A 17,317-nucleotide genomic window follows, 5' to 3' on the forward strand; every position below is an offset into this window, starting at 1 on the left:
ACCCAATTTGTCCTTGTGTCTTTATGAAAATGTATGGATCAAAATTTGTCATAATAGCTGTATATGTTGATGACTTGAATATTATTGGAATTCCTGAAGAGCTTCCAAAGGCAGTAGAATGTTTGAAAAGGGAATTTGAAATGAAAAACCTGGGAAAACGAAATTCTGTCTTGGTCTACAAATTGAGCATTTTACAAATGGAATATTTATCCATCAATCAACATATACTGAAAATATTTTAAAGAGATTTTACATGGATAAAGCACATCCATTGAGTACCCCAATGGTTGTGAGATCACTTGATATTAATAAAGATCCATTTCGACCTTATGAAATGATGAAGAACTTGTTGGTGCTGAGGTACCGTATCTCAGTACAATTGGGGCATTAATGTATCTTGCCAATAATTCTCGGCCAGACATAGCTTTCTCTGTAAGCTTATTAGCAAGATTTAGTTCTTCCCCAACAAGAAGACACTGGAATGGTATTAAACATATATTCAGATACCTCCGAGGGACCATTGATATGGGACTGTTTTATTCAAATGAATCTAATTCACAACTAATTGGTTATGCAGATGCAGGATATTTGTCCGATCCACATAAAGGTCGATCCCGGACATGTTATTTATTTACATGTGGAGGTACAGCTATATCATGGCGTTCAACAAAACAAACTATGGTTGCTACTTCTTCAAATCATGCAGAGATAATAGCCATTCACGAAGCAAGTCGAGAATGCGTCTGGCTGAGATCAATAACTCAACATATTCAGGAAACATGTGGCCTTCCTTTGGAGAGGAATATTCCAACAACATTATACGAAGATAATACTGCATGCATAGCTCAACTAAGAGGAGGTTACATTAAAGGAGACAGAACAAAACATATTTCACCAAAATTCTTTTTTACTCATGATCTTCAAAAGAAGGGTGAAATAGATGTTCAACAAGTTCGCTCAAGTGATAACTTAGCAGATATGTTCACCAAGGCATTGCCAACCTCAACATTTGAGAAGCTAATATATAAGATTGGAATGCGTCGTCTTCGAAACATTAAGTGATGTTTCCAACATGGGGAGTAAATACGCGCTGCACTCTTTTTCCCTTAACTAAGATTTTTTCCCACTGGGTTTTCCTGGTAAAGTTTTTAATGAGACAGCAAGCAAGGCGTATTACAAACAACTATGTATAGTACTTTTCTTTCACTAGAATTTTTAGTTTACATGAACATCCAAGGGGGAGTGTTATGAATAGATAATGTGGATGCCATGGCCCACTTGGGTACTATAGAAAACACACTACTTCAAGTATTGTGTACTGTAGCAATAACACTACTCCAAGAATTGAGGCATTAAATATAGCCTCAAAGTTGATATGGAAAATCATCCCAAAATAGTAGAAAGAAAAGAAATAGTACTACTGCTCATTTCTCTCACTCTTTGTGCTTTTATTGCTTTTAAATTTTAGTACACAATATATTTTACAACAGTTGAAATTTAATTTATTAAACTATGGATGTGGTAATAAGCTTACTGAAGAATAATCGTACCAAGACGCAATTTACGATCAATTTGAGGACTAAGCCGGTGTTTTATTCTCATTTCTCATTTCTTTTCGGAAGAAACAAATAAAGGAGAAAAAATTACGGGAAAGACTCATAAATACCCCTAACGTATACAGGAAAAGACTTATAAATATCCTCTATTTATCTTTGGGTCTAAAAATACCTTAAAGGTTTGTTTTTGGGCTCAAAAATACCCCTCAAACTAACAGAACAAATTTGACTGTTTAATAAAAGACGTGTCATTTTTTAATTGGTGCCACGTTTTAATTCAGAATAATTAAGTAGGCTCTTGGCGATGAAAACCAAATATGTTTCACTCTATTTTGAATTTTGAAATTGAAGTTGTGTTTGGTTATAGTTTTTACAAAAAATATTTGATTGTTTGAACGTATTGAAAATGTAGGGGTTTTCAAATTCAAAATGCAACTTCAAGTTATATTTGAAATTTTCACGGCCAAATATTAATTTCTAAATAAAATAAAATAATTTTTCAGAAAAAAATAAAAAATTGTCATGGCCAAACGGGTCCCAAAATTCACCCAAGTTTTAAAACCCAAACCCGTATTGGTCGACCCGTTTTCACCTCCCAACATTAAACGAAGGGAAAAGGGTCAAAAATACCCCTCTACTTTGGAAAAAGGGCTAAAAATATCCTCTGAACTTATTTTGGGTCAAAAATACCCCCAATATGTAGGTTTGAAGTTTGAGGGAATTGGGGAATAAGGGGATCTTATGGATTATTATTTAGTTGTGTCAGGTTTAAATGATGAAGCGGGTTTAAAAAAAAAAATTGGGTTATTTTGGGGGATAATTTCCGTCAAGACAGAGGTAGATTTGAAAACTTTAAGGATGAGAGGGATATTTTTGACCCAAAATAAGTTCGGAGGATATTTTTAGCCCTTTTTTCAAAGTAGAGGGGTATTTTTGACCCTTTTCCCTTAAACGAAACATTCTTTTTCTCCTCGTCGATCTAGGGTTCTGCGAATTCAGGTAATTTCGTTCTTCTTATTTCTTCCAAATTCTTTTTATCAAAATCTAGTGTTATCTTTGCATAAATTTGTTTCTTCTATGCTAAAATGTCCGAAAATTCCCGAATGCTAGAACTAGATTCTATTATAAGTAATGTTTTTTGCTTTAATAGTTTAACTTCAATTCGGTTACTGAAGTTCTATATGAAAGATTAATAGTATTATGTTTGTTTTGATAAGGTTCCCTCTTGATCTTATTGGGAAAAGACAATCTCCGACGGGAGTGAAGAACTCTACTCACAAACAGCGTTGTTCCATCTTATACGGTAGGATTAAGGGAAAAAGATAGTGCAGAAAGATGTTTTTGACAAAGCAAAGCTCAATTTCTCGATATTCTTTCAATTGTTTATAATTGAACAAGGAAATTTGTTTTAATTGATTGCTCTGTCGCTGGAAATGTGCAGTGGCTTGTGAATTTCTTTAATTGTTTTGTAGCACCAGGTTTTAGTGATTTAGAATTAATCTAGAATTGTGCGAAATGCAAATTGATGTTGTGATAATGCTAAATGTCCGTGAAACTGCCCCAAAAGTAGTGGTAATTCCTGCCAATATTTTTTCTGGGATTTCCTAATGTATTGTAGATTTTGGGCGGCAATGATTGGTGGAACATATATTTGAAGTTAGATTTGACTGTTTGAGCATGTAGGGGACTCTGATTCATGGTGTTGTGTATTTTTCATGAACTGAGATTTTACATTGCCAAGGAATTTGTGTGAAACATGTTTCACTTGCCTTCTTTCTGTTATATTGTTGAAAGGCTAACTACATAGATGGCCCCTTGAACTTGTTTCATTTTTCCATTTAGACACCTAAACTAAAGGTTGTTCTATTGAACACTTAAACTTAAGTTAAAGTCTACCTATTAAACACCTTGCATACAATCTTCCATAAAAAGACAGAGCGTGACTTTCAGATGCTTGTGACATGACAAATAGGACAAATCAAAATGTGACACGTGGAAAACAATCTCTACTGCCCCTCCCCTACACTTGTCTACCATTAACAGAATAGAATGGTGGAGATACCAGTGAGGATATAAACATTTCTTCATTTATAGGTATGGTTCAAAATTAACCCAGCAAAAACATCCAGTTCCTTAACAAAATGTAAACACCATTTCTGCCATTGATTTCCTTTTGGAATTTTGAATACTGTCTGAACCTCATTTCCAGTCTTTCTTTCAATTTCTTTACCATTTTCGGTTTTTTAGTCTTTCTTTGAAATGGACACGAACTGAAAAGCTAAGTTACTCGGACTCTCCTAAAATGTCGTCGGGTGCTTGTCGGATCCTTCAAAAGTAGTCTATTTTTGGAGGATCCGACACGGGTGCGGCAACACTTTCGAAGAGTCCGAGTAACTTAGCTGCAAAGAACCTCTTATTCTGATTTGTGTTTTGTAATGTATTATTTGTTTCTTATTGCAGAGAAATGGTAAATGAATCTGTAAAAATCTTAAAATGGAGCTGTTGAAGAGGACACGTTATTTCGACTGATACTGTTGCGTTTGTCCCATGAGTTCCACTACGAATTTTAACATGTGTATTATATTTGATTCCTTCAATTTGAAAGTAAAAACTTTCGCAAATGATCATTATCGGGTAAAAATGGTTGGTGGTTCAACAAAAGGTGTTCGGGGAGTTGGCGGTAGTTTTCATGGCTGGTTGGTGGTGGCTTTTTTGGTTGTTCGTAAATAGATGATGGCTCAAGATGGTGATGATGGAGTATGGTTGGCGGGCGGTGGTCTTTTATGTGGTGGAGTTGTGGCAGGGAGAGGGTGAAGGAGACTACAAAAAAGTTTTTTTTTTTAAAAAAAAATGAAAAACTAGCACTTTCACGCTCTTATGAGTGGTGTGATTCACGCACCATGCCAGTAATTAATATGTGTCTAATAGGTACACTTTAACTTAGTTTAAGTGTTCAACAGGTAGAGTCTCTAGTTTAGGTGTCTAAATGCAAAAATGAGACAAGTTTAAGGGGCTATCTATGTATTCAGCCTTGCTGAAATGATAACTTGTTTGACTTTTGTACACGGGTAGTCTACGTAATATACTTCTTAATGGTATGAAGTAGGGGAACATTTTGGAGGGGAAGGGGGTAAGAACTGTACGATTTGGTAATGCACTCATCATGTGGGGGGAAGGATTTGGATTTTGCTTGGGGCCATTTTCTTCTTAGTTTTGTTGTTGTTCTCTCATTTTGTTTTTGTCGTTCACAATTGACTATCTAGCATTTAGTTATCCGAATAAAAGAAAAATAATCTTTTCTAGTAACCAACGATTAAGGAAATGGAAAAAGTTTTGGGTGGGATGTGGTGAGGAGCACAAGGAACACTTTCTAGGATGTGAAAAGATGTGCTTCACTATAAATATGGGAACTGGGAGGGATGAAGAACTTTGTTAGTAATATAGGTACTCTTTCTCTTTCTATTAGATTGACTGACATGCCCTCAAAGGGCACGCGAAAATTACCTATTAAGTTATCCTGTCATTTTATTTTGATCATTGGCGAAGTGCCAAAAGTATACCCAAACCTACTGTACTTAGTCAGTGAGGGCTTTCCTCCATGGATATAATGTTTCTGATGACATGTGATGATGCAGACTGTAGAAGATAGTTGCACCACTCTGTAGTTCTGATGTCTCAGATTTCTACATCAAATGCCATAGATGTGACAGATGCCATCTGCTTGCTTTACAGATCTTTTTACTTAAAATTATGTCCGCCCTTGAGGTTGAGATTCTAAATTTGTAATGATTTTACTTATCATTTTACTTAATGCAGGTCATCTTCTTGTGCTGCGAGGGACTTAAAAGACCCAAGATTTCACTTAAAAGGCCCTAGTCTGAGACCAACATGCAAGCAGCTTCTTATTGTTATCCTCTTCTTCACTTTTCTGGAAGGTCTCTCTCTTGGTCTCGTGTATGTGTACTTGCAATATTGTGTATAAAGATGTATAACATGCGACTTGATGCATTTGTATTCAACTTTCCATTCACCATGCATGGTTTCTGATGTAGATTTCTAAAAAATACTGAGTCACTTAGATTGACTCACATTAGTTTTGTATGGATTGCAGATGCAGGTATAGTACGGTGACTAATCACGCAAGAGTAAACTTTTTGAGCTTGAATTGCGTTCCCCAGAAATTTGACTTTAATCAAGGAGCTCAGATCCAGAAGGTTATAAAATCTTCCAAACCGAAAAGGTTCTATGTGATTCCTAATTCTACTGATGGTTATCCAAGTCTATCTGTTTCTGAAGAGGACACAACTACGTCTAAAAAGGACACATCTACGGTGGATGAATGGGAGAATGGAGTAGAAACGTTCTTGAGCAAGTGGTCACCTCCCAGGTACTTATGGAGGGGATTATCAGTTTTTATTTTGGCAGGGCAGGTTATTACTAGGATCATAAGGGGTAAAATCCACTGGAGGAATACTCTTCAACAGTTGGAAAGAGTTGGACCTAAGTCAGTTGGTGTCTGTCTATTAACTGCAGCTTTTGTTGGCATGGCCTTCACTATCCAATTTGTTAGAGAATTCACTAGGTTAGGGTTAAATAGATCTGTTGGTGGGGTTTTGGCCCTTGCCTTTGCAAGAGAGCTAAGTCCAGTTGTCACAGCAGTTGTAGTTGCTGGGCGTATTGGTAGTGCATTTGCTGCCGAACTAGGCACCATGCAGGTATCTGAGCAGACAGACACGTTGAGAGTTCTCGGTTCAAATCCTGTTGATTATTTGGTGACACCAAGAGTGATTGCTTCTTGCATTGCCTTACCATTTTTGACCCTAATGTGCTTTACAGTTGGAATGGCATCCAGCGCCCTTTTAGCTGATGGTGTTTATGGAATTAGCATAAACATAATCTTGGATTCTGCTCAGAGAGCTCTTAGGTCATGGGACCTTATCAGTGCGATGATTAAATCACAGGTGTTTGGTGCTATTATATCCATCATAAGCTGTGCTTGGGGGGTCACCACACTGGGAGGTGCCAAAGGGGTTGGCGAGTCGACTACTTCAGCCGTAGTTTTATCTCTTGTTGGCATATTCATAGCTGACTTTGCTCTCTCTTGTTGTTTCTTCCAGGGTGCTGGCGATTCCCTGAGGAATTGTGTGTGAACATATCTTAAGTTTTCCATTTATTGAAGTTTCAATATGTTAAAAGTTGTAGCCGCCAACAACAACAACAACACGCCCGGTGTAATCCCACAAGTGGGGTATGTTAAAGTTGTAGTCATGTTATTTTATGGTTTCGAGAGAGTTGACACTGATGAATCAAGGAGAAATGGATGTATGTTAGTGGGAAGTCGCTTCTGAAGCAAATCTAGTTTTGGTACCCTTTTCGATTGAATTTCCGATTGTGCTTCCTTTGATTCTCATTTGGAATCGGGGTTAATATGTGCAAGGATATGGCATAGCAATAGCATGTTAGTATGAAAGCTAGCTGATGTTCCGTTCTTCTAACGCTGAATACATCAACAATTCCGTATGTTTTTATATAGTTGCTACATTAAGATTTTTTAATCTTGCCCTGTATAGGAAAATCAATTTGGCACACTCGGTCACGCTATCTTTGTCATTCGTCAAGTTGGTGTCCAAAAAAGCATACTGCATTTACATGATGAGGTTGAAGGTTTTTGTTTACGTGCCGTAACCAAATCTTTAAATAAACCAAAAAAAAAACAAAAACAAAACAAAACAATGATTCCAAATCTCTAAATAAACCAAAAAAAAAAAAAAAAAACACAATGATACAAATAGTTAATGGAACGAATATATGCTAGTGTTAAACTTGAAAATATGCTAGTTTTCATTTGCTCAAAGCTTTAAAAATTTAGTGGAATGAATCTGTGGCCAAATGATATTTGAGGAGGGGAAAAGTACTGTTGTGAAGCAATAGCTTGTTACTCCAGCCTATTTGGCGATATACTCTTCCAGGCAGTGCTCAAGCTTTATTTAACAAGGAGACTTTTATTTTCGTAGGGATTAAACCAAGAGTGCTAATTCTAAATCAATTCGGATTTGGTATTCATTAGTTTTCATAATTAGTCTACTTAAGTTTGTAGTCAAAATCATATTAAAATAGGTTTTCTATTCTTTGGTAAAGGTAAGTTTTGTATCGTGTTACGGTGGAGTATAAAATAAGAGTGCTTTTACCTATTTGCTTTCTCCCAATTTATGTGATATATTTAAAAGTTCTTTTTTCTTCCCTCTTAAATTTGGTGCCCGGTCAAAAGGCAGATGGAGTAGTACTTTTCTTCAATTCACCAAAGTCATTAGGTTTTGGTTTTCTTTGTGAAAGTCGTTAAGAAAAGTAAAACGCAAATCGTAATTATTTTTTTCCCCAGGAAAGCAAAGAAAGGGGAAAAGAAACATTAGCTAGACAGAGTGACAATCGGCGTACTTCCGGAATAAATGTCGGCCAATCTCCCAGTTCCCCCCAACACCACCATACACGTCACCAAAGACAACCTCTTCGCCGCCGTAGACATCGGCACAAACTCCTTCAAGCTGCTCATAGTCCACACCGACCCTTCCACCGGTCGTTTCCTCACAATCGATCGTTTCAAAGAACGAGTCCTCCTCGGCCTTAACACCACCACAACCATCTCAACCGCGTCCCTTCTACGCGCCACCAAAGCGCTCCAAAAATTCCAGAACCTTCTCCAATCCCATCACGTTCCTTCTTCCAATTCTCGCTTCGTAGCTACTTCTGCTGTTCGAGAAGCTTCCAATCAATCACAATTCCTCGACACTATTCACCAAACCCTAGGCCTGAATATTGACGTGCTTTCCGGTATCGAAGAAGCGCGTCTTATATACCAAGGTATACTTCAATTCCATCCTGTTTATGACCGTACAGTTCTTACAGTTGATATAGGTGGTGGGTCCACTGAGTTTGTTATTGGAAAAGAGGGGAAAACTTTGTTCTCGATTTCACTAGCATTAGGACATGTCACTTTAACTCAGAAATTTCCTGAAGTTACAGAAATGCGGGAACATATTAAGGTTATAATCCGTGCCTCGGGGTTATATGAGAAGGTTAAGTGTTATGATGTTGATAAAGTGATTGGTTCATCGGGGACAATTAGGAATATTGAGAAGGCGATTTTTCGTGGCTATTCGAGTAATATGGAGGGAAATGTGGGGGTATTTGAGGAAAGTAAGAGGGCTTGGAGTTTTACAACGGAGGAATTGAAGGGTTTGGTGGAGAGGTTGAGCGAGGATGAGAGAAGAGTTGGAGGGAAAGTTCGAAAGCAGGGATTTTTCAAGAAGAGGTCGGAATTTATTGTGGCGGGGGCGGTTTTATTGGAAGAAATATTTGAGGAGCTTAAGATTGAGGAGATAGAGGTTTCCGGGTATGCATTAGGAGAAGGTGTGATTGCAGAGAAGTTAGGAGAGGTTTTCGATAATTATGATCCGAGGGCGAACGCGAGGTGGAGGTCTGTAGTGAGACTCGCGACAAGGTTTAATAACAAACAGCGCATGAAATCTGCTGCGTTATGCTTTAGTATTGCAAAGGTATTTGATAATTCGGAATGGCAAACAATAAGAAGTTCACCATCTCTGGTTCCATATTTTTAGGGTGGAAATACTGTTTTTGAGATGATTTTGTTAATGTTCTTGATATAGGAGATGTTTGATGGTTTGGGAAAAAGGTATGAATCGGCCAACGGTTCTGATGGATTCGTTGTATCCTTGGAGGATAAAGATCTTGAGTATCTTGAGGCAGCTTGTTTGCTTCACAAAATCGGTCTTTATGTTGGTAAAAAGGGCTATCATAAGCAGTCTTACCATATAATAATGGTATGTGTTTATTTCTTAATCAGAAGATTCAGATAAATTTCTCTCTTTGCATGTTGAGGAGTTTATGTAATAATTGTGCATGTAATGCTGCGAACATAAACCGTCAAAAAAATTTGCTTGGTGTATTTTGTTTAAGAGCTTCAGCTGAGTAGCATTGCATAATTAAAGCTATGTCATGGCCTGTTTGGTTTATAATTTTAAAACAGATTTTTTTGATCTCAAATAGTTAAAAGTGGATAATTAAATATGTAACTTTTACTAAGATGATAGTCATCTTGCAGAAAGGCAATTTTAAACAGTAATGAAACGTCAATTCTGATATAGAACTGATTATTAGACATACTGGTTGAATCGGGTGATATATAGGCCATAGTTTCTAATGTTAATGATAGAGAAGCTGCGATTTTCAAACTTAAAGAGATATAGAGGGACACATAGATGGCAAATGGCGGGGGGCGGGTTGGGCCTTACCCCACATAAATTTTAACCTGCCTGGCACAGCGTTTTATGTGCTTTGAACCCGCCTACACAGACCTGCCCCGCTTTATTTTTCTTTTATGTTTTTTCCTTTTTTTTCCACAACGTTATTTACATATTCAAAACAAGAATGACTAATAGGTGGCTTATGCAACATATTAGATAAGCTTGACCTTTGTCTTTGTACCTTGGCCTAGTAGTCAAATATTTCTTTTGCAGATTGGCAGCATTCTGAAACTAAAATTATCCTTGTTAGAGTTTTAGCCTGGTTTCCTGTATCTTTATTCATCTAAATAGTCACTGTAACACTAATAATTAAGTCAATCACTGTAACACTAATAATTAAATCAACTAATATGAATCCTTCCTGATATAGCCAAAATGACCTTCTGTTGGGGAAACATAATTTGAGTGTGATTTGCTATTATTTTAAGTTCATCATTACTCTCTTCTTGGATAGGATCCTCCAAGGAATTTGCTTTATCTTTGTCCATTACAGCTTGACCATCCTCAGCCAAATCTTTAGAGGTTGTCTCTCCAGGTTCCTCATCTACACAAGATCCCAGAAAAAAGTTATGCACAAATATTATAGACGAAAAGCAGCAACAAACTTACTGGCAGAAATATAATTTCCTTCATCACAGATAAAAAAATATATTTGCCAACAATATGAAAACAAAACTGTAACTGAAATATGAAGCATCAAGAAAGCTGAAGCATAAATGAAGCAATAGAAAGCTAAATCAAAGCATATATAAACATTTAAACGGACGATTACAGGACATAGCTTACGCGACTCGCCCCTTTTTTCTTTTCTCTTTTTTTCCTCAAAAAGTTGTTTGACCCTCCCAGCATAACAACTCCCCCTCCTGCACACTCGCCCCCTGCCCTGTTGCCATCTCTAGAGGGATTGATATTCACAGGCCTCTGTGATTGATATTGTGTGACGATTATTTGCCTGGATTCAGCTGAATCAGTTCTCTTTTCTACCTTGTTCTCTTTTCTACCTTGAAAAATAGTTATTGGGAGCATGTAATCTATTGTGACAAGCTTAACTCACTCTGTAGAATGGCGACCATCTGCATGGTTATGATGACGAAGAGGTTAAGGTATGGTGTCTCCCTTATCTTCCCAGAACAACATTCAGATTGTGAAAAACTGATGGCATCTTTGTCAGCTTCCAGTTAATAGCTCTACTTGTGCGGCACCATAGAAAGAAACTTCCTGAATGTGATCTTGTGGTGACCGAGGAATTAAGAGAAGAGGTATTATATTGTGTTTTGACAAAGAGCTATAATTACTTTTTGTGCTATAGAAACTAACACGAACTCCATTATGGGTGTATATCTGGTATGCATACGTTCAGTTTTTAGCAAGTTTCGTGTACTTTGGAGGATCTGCACTAAGTACCAGACCCCTGAATGGGTACTTTCAATTTTTAGCAATTTCTTAACTGCTTTTTGTAGATTTGTGCAAAGTACTGAAACACATGTTATTAAATTAACACAGATAAGATCAGTTACCAGTTTCAAAAAAAAAAATTAACACGGATAAGACAAATTAAAATACCATGTCAGTATAGATCAAGACTCTTATGTTTGTTTAACTATTGTCTTTCTACCTTAGATGAGAGGGAAATTAAGAATTCTTTGTGCAATTCTACGTGTATCTGCTGCAGTAGAGAAACTTCTGCTGGTCAACATTGACAATGTGGAATTCTCACATACCTGTGAAGGATATAAATTGGTATGTAACCTTTACTTGCATCTTTATGTTTCTCTTCCTTATATCTTGCGGAACCCATGTAATCTAGTTCAGTTGATCTATTGTGGTACAACTTTTTAATGCTATTGAAGGAGACGAAGATGCTTTTGGCATTTCATCATGCGTTATATCTTCTGTTGTATCTGATGTTTTCCTCCCAGTGGCAACAAGTTTCATTGTAATCTGAAGATACATAATCTTTGGGTTATTGGTTCGCATTTGCTGTTTTTATTGTTATGTTGGATGTCAGATCTTACCAGTTTTTTATTGTGAGATGATAATCGCAATTCTCAACAATTAATTGAGGTGGAACTTTCCTTCTGAAGGCTAATTCTGATTTTATTAGAACTGCTCTTGAGGACGTAACGGTTTAGACAATTAGACCATGTGACAGATTTTCTCTACTATATCTTGGTAAACTATAATATATAAGTAAAGAAGAAGAGAGCATCATGATCAAAATCCTGATATGAAGATAGGCTAATAAGTTCTATCTATCTAGATGCGTCTAATCAATTGGACTCCAAAACTACTTTTGACTCCCTCTGATTTGTCTAGGATGAAAAGTTGGGACTCATGGGGTGCTCCCAAGCACCTTTGATTTCAGCTAATTCAAAACACTGGTCTAACCTCTGCAATCCATTTCGGGGGTGATGCACCCCTGGAAGAGACCAAGAGAAATTATATGCATTATGTACAAGTGGACTGAAAAGATCAGTTACATCTTATTGCATTCTTGCATGATCATGGTCTTTCATCCCATAAGATACCTATTTTCCTCTCTTCTCCTATCTGCCTGGAGATCTGTGTATTCTACCTATTTTTTGCCCATATTTGATGAATGAGTATTTGTAACCACTCTACTTTGGTTTCCTGCAGACATTAGATTTCTGCTCTCCAACTGTGGGTTGACATTTTTGCAAACTTATCTTACTTTTGTCATTTAGGCCCCTGATATACTAACTTAAAATTTTTGTTTTCATTTCTCCATGATCTGGTTAATCATGCCTTTCCCTCTGCTTCCTCTTCCCTATAAATAATGTAAAATTTATTTATGCAACTCTCTAACCCCTTCTTGTTTCGTCATATTGGTTGTCCTAAATGTTCCTCTTCTTCTTCTCTCCTTGGTTGTTCTCAATCTTCTGAACATCGCTAGGTTTCTCCTTCAAGACACTCGGATTAGGCCTCCAGCTGCTTACTCAACATTTTGTATTTCGCATAATTGGAAAATTCTGCATCTACAGAGGTATTTGGTGTAGCTTCACCTTGGTTCCACTTCATATCATGGAAATGTAAGAGCTTCAGCGTAGGTTTCCACCAGATCCTAAAAGGATAGGTCGAAATTTCCTTCCAACTCGGAAGTATCGCAGTTTTGGTGGTAAGTAGATCCAAACATTCACTAACCAACATCTTCCCTTCATGCACAATGACCTTCTCTGCCATGTTTTTCCCCCTCTGCCATGGTCATTTCTGTCTAAAGCGGTTCCCTTGAGATGCAATTGTGAGAGAGAGCTTTACCTTATCCTCTCCACCCTTTCATACCAAGACTTTTTCCAGCAACAAAATAGACCCTTCTCTTCATTCTTCAATCAAAATTCTTATTTCCATTCAATCATCTTTCATGTCTCCAAACACTTAGCTTAAGTTACTGGATGATTTATTGGAACTAATATTCTGTACATGAAATGAACAAGTCACGGGGGATCAGAAGAGTGGTCAGAGCAAGATGCCCATCAGAGATCTCTGTTGTGATGGTTAATGTTGATAGATAGGTTCTCGTTTCTGTTCCATGTTTTGGAATTAAATACTTTCTTGGGTCCAACACTGTTTAGTCCCCTCTTACCCAAGTTCAGTTAGGGTTGCTCCATTTCATTTGGACGACTAAGTAAGGGGTATGTTCACCTCACTAGAAGTATAACTCTTTATTGTATCCATGAAATTGAAAGGTGTAAAAAGTACCGAATATTACACAAATTCCCACCCATCCCCCCTCCTCAAGTTCAGTTTGGTCCAGGACATTCAATTTGGATGATTTTGTAAGAATTAGCTCGCCTGATTAGAAAATCTTTTTTCTCATGTGCTGTAACCTTTATGTATTCATGTAAATCAATTTGAGCTGGGCCGAATATTAGATAATCAAATTGTTTGCAGAAGTAAATTCTTACTTTTTCTTCCTGCCGTTCCCTTGGGAGGAAACATGCATCAATCTGTAACTTATTAGCTAACCGATATATAAGTAGCTTTCTTGTACCTACAATTTTAAACATTTGCATTGTCATGGCATTTTACACCACAAAAACTGTAGGTACTTGAAGCAGGAAATTTGCCGCCCTCTCCTGGTAATGTGCTGCCATCAGTGAAAGACTTTGAGGCAGAGCTTGGTAAAGAGTTGGAACACTTCCGAATGGTAATGGTTTTGCAGTGATGCCACACCAGCATACTTTTTCTGCAGGCTATGCCAGTATTCTTTGATGGAATCATGCCATATATTCATAATTCTTTTTTTCATCTTTCGATAAGTTGTCATGCCTTATATTCATTATATCACATGTTATACATTTTGTAGGTGTTCCAGGAAAGATTGTCAGTTGCTGTCACTTCAAGCACTTCTTCATAATCTGGAAAAGATGCTAGGAACAGTGAGATGCCTTTTTCTGGGTTTGCTAATAAGATGATGGTAAAATCTTGGATTCTGTAAAATCCGTTCTGCAATGCATGTTATAAACACACGCATACACACATACACGGACACTTCAACTGTTACAAGTGACAGTTAGCAGCATCCTCTTGTCTCACCAGAAGCTTATTCCAATAGATCCTTATAGTATTATAGTGAATAGTTGCTTGATAAAGAGAGTAAACCTGTTCTCTAGTTAGGCCGTTGCAACTTAATGTATTTACCCTTGCAGTTGAAATTTTATGTATTTATCTTTTAACTTTTGCAACTACGTTACTTAAATGTAATCTTCTTATGTAAAACTAGAAATCTATGATCAGTTATTACCAGCTTTAACTTATGCAGTATACATATAGAATATCAAACCTCCCCCCGTTTTCTTGCTCCGTTATGGCAGTTAAATCTTGTTGATTATTGAAGTGAGAACAATTGATTGTTCAGAACAAGGGCTTGGTCTGATACCCTGTTTTCCTTGTTACACCCCGGAAAATTTCGCGCTACCAAGGTCGTAGCCAGCTTAGTATGGGCCCGAGGAAGAGCAAAGTTATTCGAGGAGTAAGGAGAAAGGTTATATTATAAGAGTGTAATAATGGTATGCATATGACATTTGGAGACCATATGGGTTGAATTGGTTCATATGTCACTTGCCGAAAAGCTGTCGTTGCTGTAAGCTAAGTGGGGCCCACACGCTGGAGTTTTATAAAGCACATATGAAGAGATATATGAGTAGTACATGAAAATTTGAGCAAGTCCTAAGAAGGACCCATAAGCCAAATATGGGCATAAGCCATCCAAAAGGACGATTTAAGGAAACATTCTCGAATGATCTGACTTGGAGGGGCCAAAACGCTATTATAAGTTTGGAATTTGGAAAAACACTAAGAATGAAAGTTGTAGATAATTGAAAGAGCTTTCCACCCATAGGTGTACATGAAAATTTGAGCAAGTCCTAAGAAGGACCCATAAGCCAAATATGGGCATAAGCCATCCAAAAGGACGATTTAAGGAAACATTCTCGGATGATCTGACTTGGAGGGGCCAAAACGCTATTATAAGTTTGGAATTTGGAAAAACACTAAGAATGAAAGTTGTAGATAATTGAAAGAGCTTTCCACCCATAGGTCGTGGGCCCTCACACGATATCGGGATCAAGAGTTATGACTTTTTTACTGAACGAACGTGCAGTCAGAAAAATTAGGCCTGCGCGAACGCGCCCAAAGGGGGCGCGATCGCGCTGAAGGATTTTTATGTCAGTCCAGGCAGAACCTGGACCGTTATAAAAACGGGGTTATCCCCCATTTTCTCAGCCAAACACCCCAAAAACCCCTCAAATTCTCTGGAAACTTCCCCACACTTCCCACACCCACTTTTAAGACAAAACCAGGTATAATTTCTCAATTCCGGTCCGGATAGCGTATAGTTATTGTTGCAGAATCATATAGCGGCGTGTTGTGGCCTACACTTAAGGTGGAAGAGTGAAGATACAACAATATTCGGGAGAAAGGTATGGATCTCTTCCTATTTATGTTAATACCGGCTGATTTACAAAGATGAGTGGTTTAATGATTGTATAGCAAGTTAATTAGTTATGGAAGTTGGAAAACAGCGCGTGAGCTGTTTTATGGAACACTTTGATATGGGAAATGATATTATTGATGTTGGTATTGTTGTTGTTGTTGTTGGTTGTTAAACTAAGAATTCGGGCTAGGCATATAAACAGGGGAGATGCTGCCCGATTTTCGGCAAAATATAGAATAGTTTGATTTGAAACTTAGGATAAGTGTGTGATAAGGAGACTAACATTAGTGTGAATCCTCTCGAATGTAGATTTACGAGCTCGGGCGAATAAGCGTAGCTAATAAGAGGTGGAACAGGTATGTTAAGGCTCGTCCCTTTCTTTCAAAAGCATGATTCCTATGTTATGATTCCATAAATGTTTCCATAACCGCCTTGTTTTCAAAAGCTTGAAGTTCATGACTCTTAAAGCCTCTTATGATGTTAAATGGAATATGTTCTATGATGGTTGTGACGATGATGATGATTCTCTTCTTTTGAAACTCCGAAGCCATGATTTGAGAGCATTATGAGACTATTGAGCCATTCCATGAATCCCTTAACCGTACTTATTGATGATGGTCTCACCTCATGTTGCTCGTTCCTTCGAGGTGAGATATAGCGATGATAACGATTCTATTTCCAGTGCTACCTAAGTTCATGATTCTCGAGACTCTCGTGACATCGTTGATTTCATCTTACGATGGTTGATCCTTCAAGGAATGATATAGTGACAATGGTAATGCTAATGATGAGGTTGATTTCATTTATGTATTTTTATGTGTATGTATGTATGCATTGCATCCCACTGATCAGTTGGGGATAACATCGAGTCCCACAAGGGTCGAGTACGGATAACACCGAGTCCCGAAAGGGCCGGGTACGGATATGACAGATGTATGTATAGTAAGTGTATGTGAATGCATATGTATGTATGTTATGTATGGATGTGTATGACATGTTTTTTCTGTAGACGAGTAGTTTACATGACAGAGATCTTAAGAAGAGTACAAGGTATAATTACTTTATCTTATGTTATCTTCACTCTGATATCATACTACTATTCATGCCTTACAAACTCAGTACATTGTTCGTACTGACGTCCCTTCTTGTGGACGCCGCGTTCATGCCCGCAGGTGTAGATAGACGAGACGCGGATCTTCCATAGTAGGCTGCCTGCAGGTACCAGTTCTGATTGGTGAGCTCCATTTCTTCCTGGAGCACTGTCGAGTCTATATATATATATATATATATATATATATATATGATTTTGTTTAGGGTATGTCGGGGGCCCTGTCCCGACTTGTATACTTCAGTCATGTTCATAGAGGCTTTGCAGACAGTTCCTGTGTACAGCTTAGTCATAGTGTGACGATAGTAATGTTGGCATCATGGGTCCAATGTACATATACTTATGCATGATATTATGTTTGTATTTAGCCTCTCGATCC

At 37.6% G+C, this 17,317-nt stretch overlaps 2 protein-coding genes across 16 annotated transcripts; both read left to right on the forward strand.

Moving 5' to 3' along the window:
• Nucleotides 1–2,428: 2,428 nt before the first annotated feature.
• Nucleotides 2,429–7,111, forward strand: LOC132598419 (protein TRIGALACTOSYLDIACYLGLYCEROL 1, chloroplastic). Of its 4 annotated transcripts, none has more exons than XM_060311272.1 (4): nt 2,487–2,555; nt 2,774–2,859; nt 5,373–5,491; nt 5,668–7,111. In XM_060311272.1, exons 3-4 carry the CDS (start codon nt 5,445–5,447, stop codon nt 6,704–6,706), a joined length of 1,086 nt encoding a protein of 361 aa, XP_060167255.1. In that variant the 5' UTR covers nt 2,487–2,555; nt 2,774–2,859; nt 5,373–5,444; the 3' UTR covers nt 6,707–7,111. The 4 variants fall into 4 exon arrangements, with proteins under 4 accessions (XP_060167257.1, XP_060167255.1, XP_060167256.1 ...); XM_060311273.1 differs by having other exon boundaries at nt 2,554–2,684; XM_060311274.1 differs by lacking the exon at nt 2,774–2,859 and having other exon boundaries at nt 2,429–2,555.
• Nucleotides 7,112–7,259: 148 nt separating this feature from the next.
• On the forward strand, nt 7,260–17,317 carry LOC132598417 (uncharacterized). 12 transcript variants are annotated; one of them, XR_009566567.1, is made up of 9 exons: nt 7,260–9,109; nt 9,221–9,394; nt 10,939–10,980; nt 11,056–11,136; nt 11,238–11,296; nt 11,550–11,617; nt 12,792–13,013; nt 13,941–14,042; nt 14,202–14,305. XR_009566567.1 is itself a non-coding variant. In XM_060311266.1 (7 exons), the coding sequence occupies exons 1-7, from the start codon at nt 8,003–8,005 to the stop codon at nt 14,250–14,252; spliced, it is 1,677 nt and encodes a 558-aa protein (XP_060167249.1). In that variant the 5' UTR covers nt 7,260–8,002; the 3' UTR covers nt 14,253–14,650. The 12 variants fall into 12 exon arrangements, 4 of the variants coding, with proteins under 4 accessions (XP_060167249.1, XP_060167251.1, XP_060167250.1 ...); XR_009566565.1 differs by lacking the exons at nt 11,238–11,296; nt 12,792–13,013 and adding an exon at nt 17,003–17,317 and having other exon boundaries at nt 11,498–11,617; nt 14,202–14,312; XR_009566566.1 differs by lacking the exon at nt 11,238–11,296 and having other exon boundaries at nt 11,498–11,617.

Source organism: Lycium barbarum, chromosome 6 (genome assembly GCF_019175385.1).
Source record: "Lycium barbarum isolate Lr01 chromosome 6, ASM1917538v2, whole genome shotgun sequence".
Taxonomy (NCBI): domain Eukaryota; kingdom Viridiplantae; phylum Streptophyta; class Magnoliopsida; order Solanales; family Solanaceae; genus Lycium; species Lycium barbarum.

Bases quoted from the DNA above. Each gene is read 5' to 3' on its own strand.
- LOC132598419 (XM_060311274.1), top strand. From the start codon at position 5,445: ATGCAAGCAGCTTCTTATTGTTATCCTCTTCTTCACTTTTCTGGAAG. The intron at 5,492-5,667 runs GTCTCTCTCTTG...TATGGATTGCAG, and splicing joins CTTCTTCACTTTTCTGGAAG to ATGCAGGTATAGTACGGTGA.
- LOC132598417 (XM_060311266.1), top strand. From the start codon at position 8,003: ATGTCGGCCAATCTCCCAGTTCCCCCCAACACCACCATACACGTCACC. The intron at 9,110-9,220 runs GTATTTGATAAT...TTCTTGATATAG, and splicing joins TATGCTTTAGTATTGCAAAG to GAGATGTTTGATGGTTTGGG. The intron at 11,618-13,940 runs GTATGTAACCTT...CAAAAACTGTAG, and splicing joins CCTGTGAAGGATATAAATTG to GTACTTGAAGCAGGAAATTT.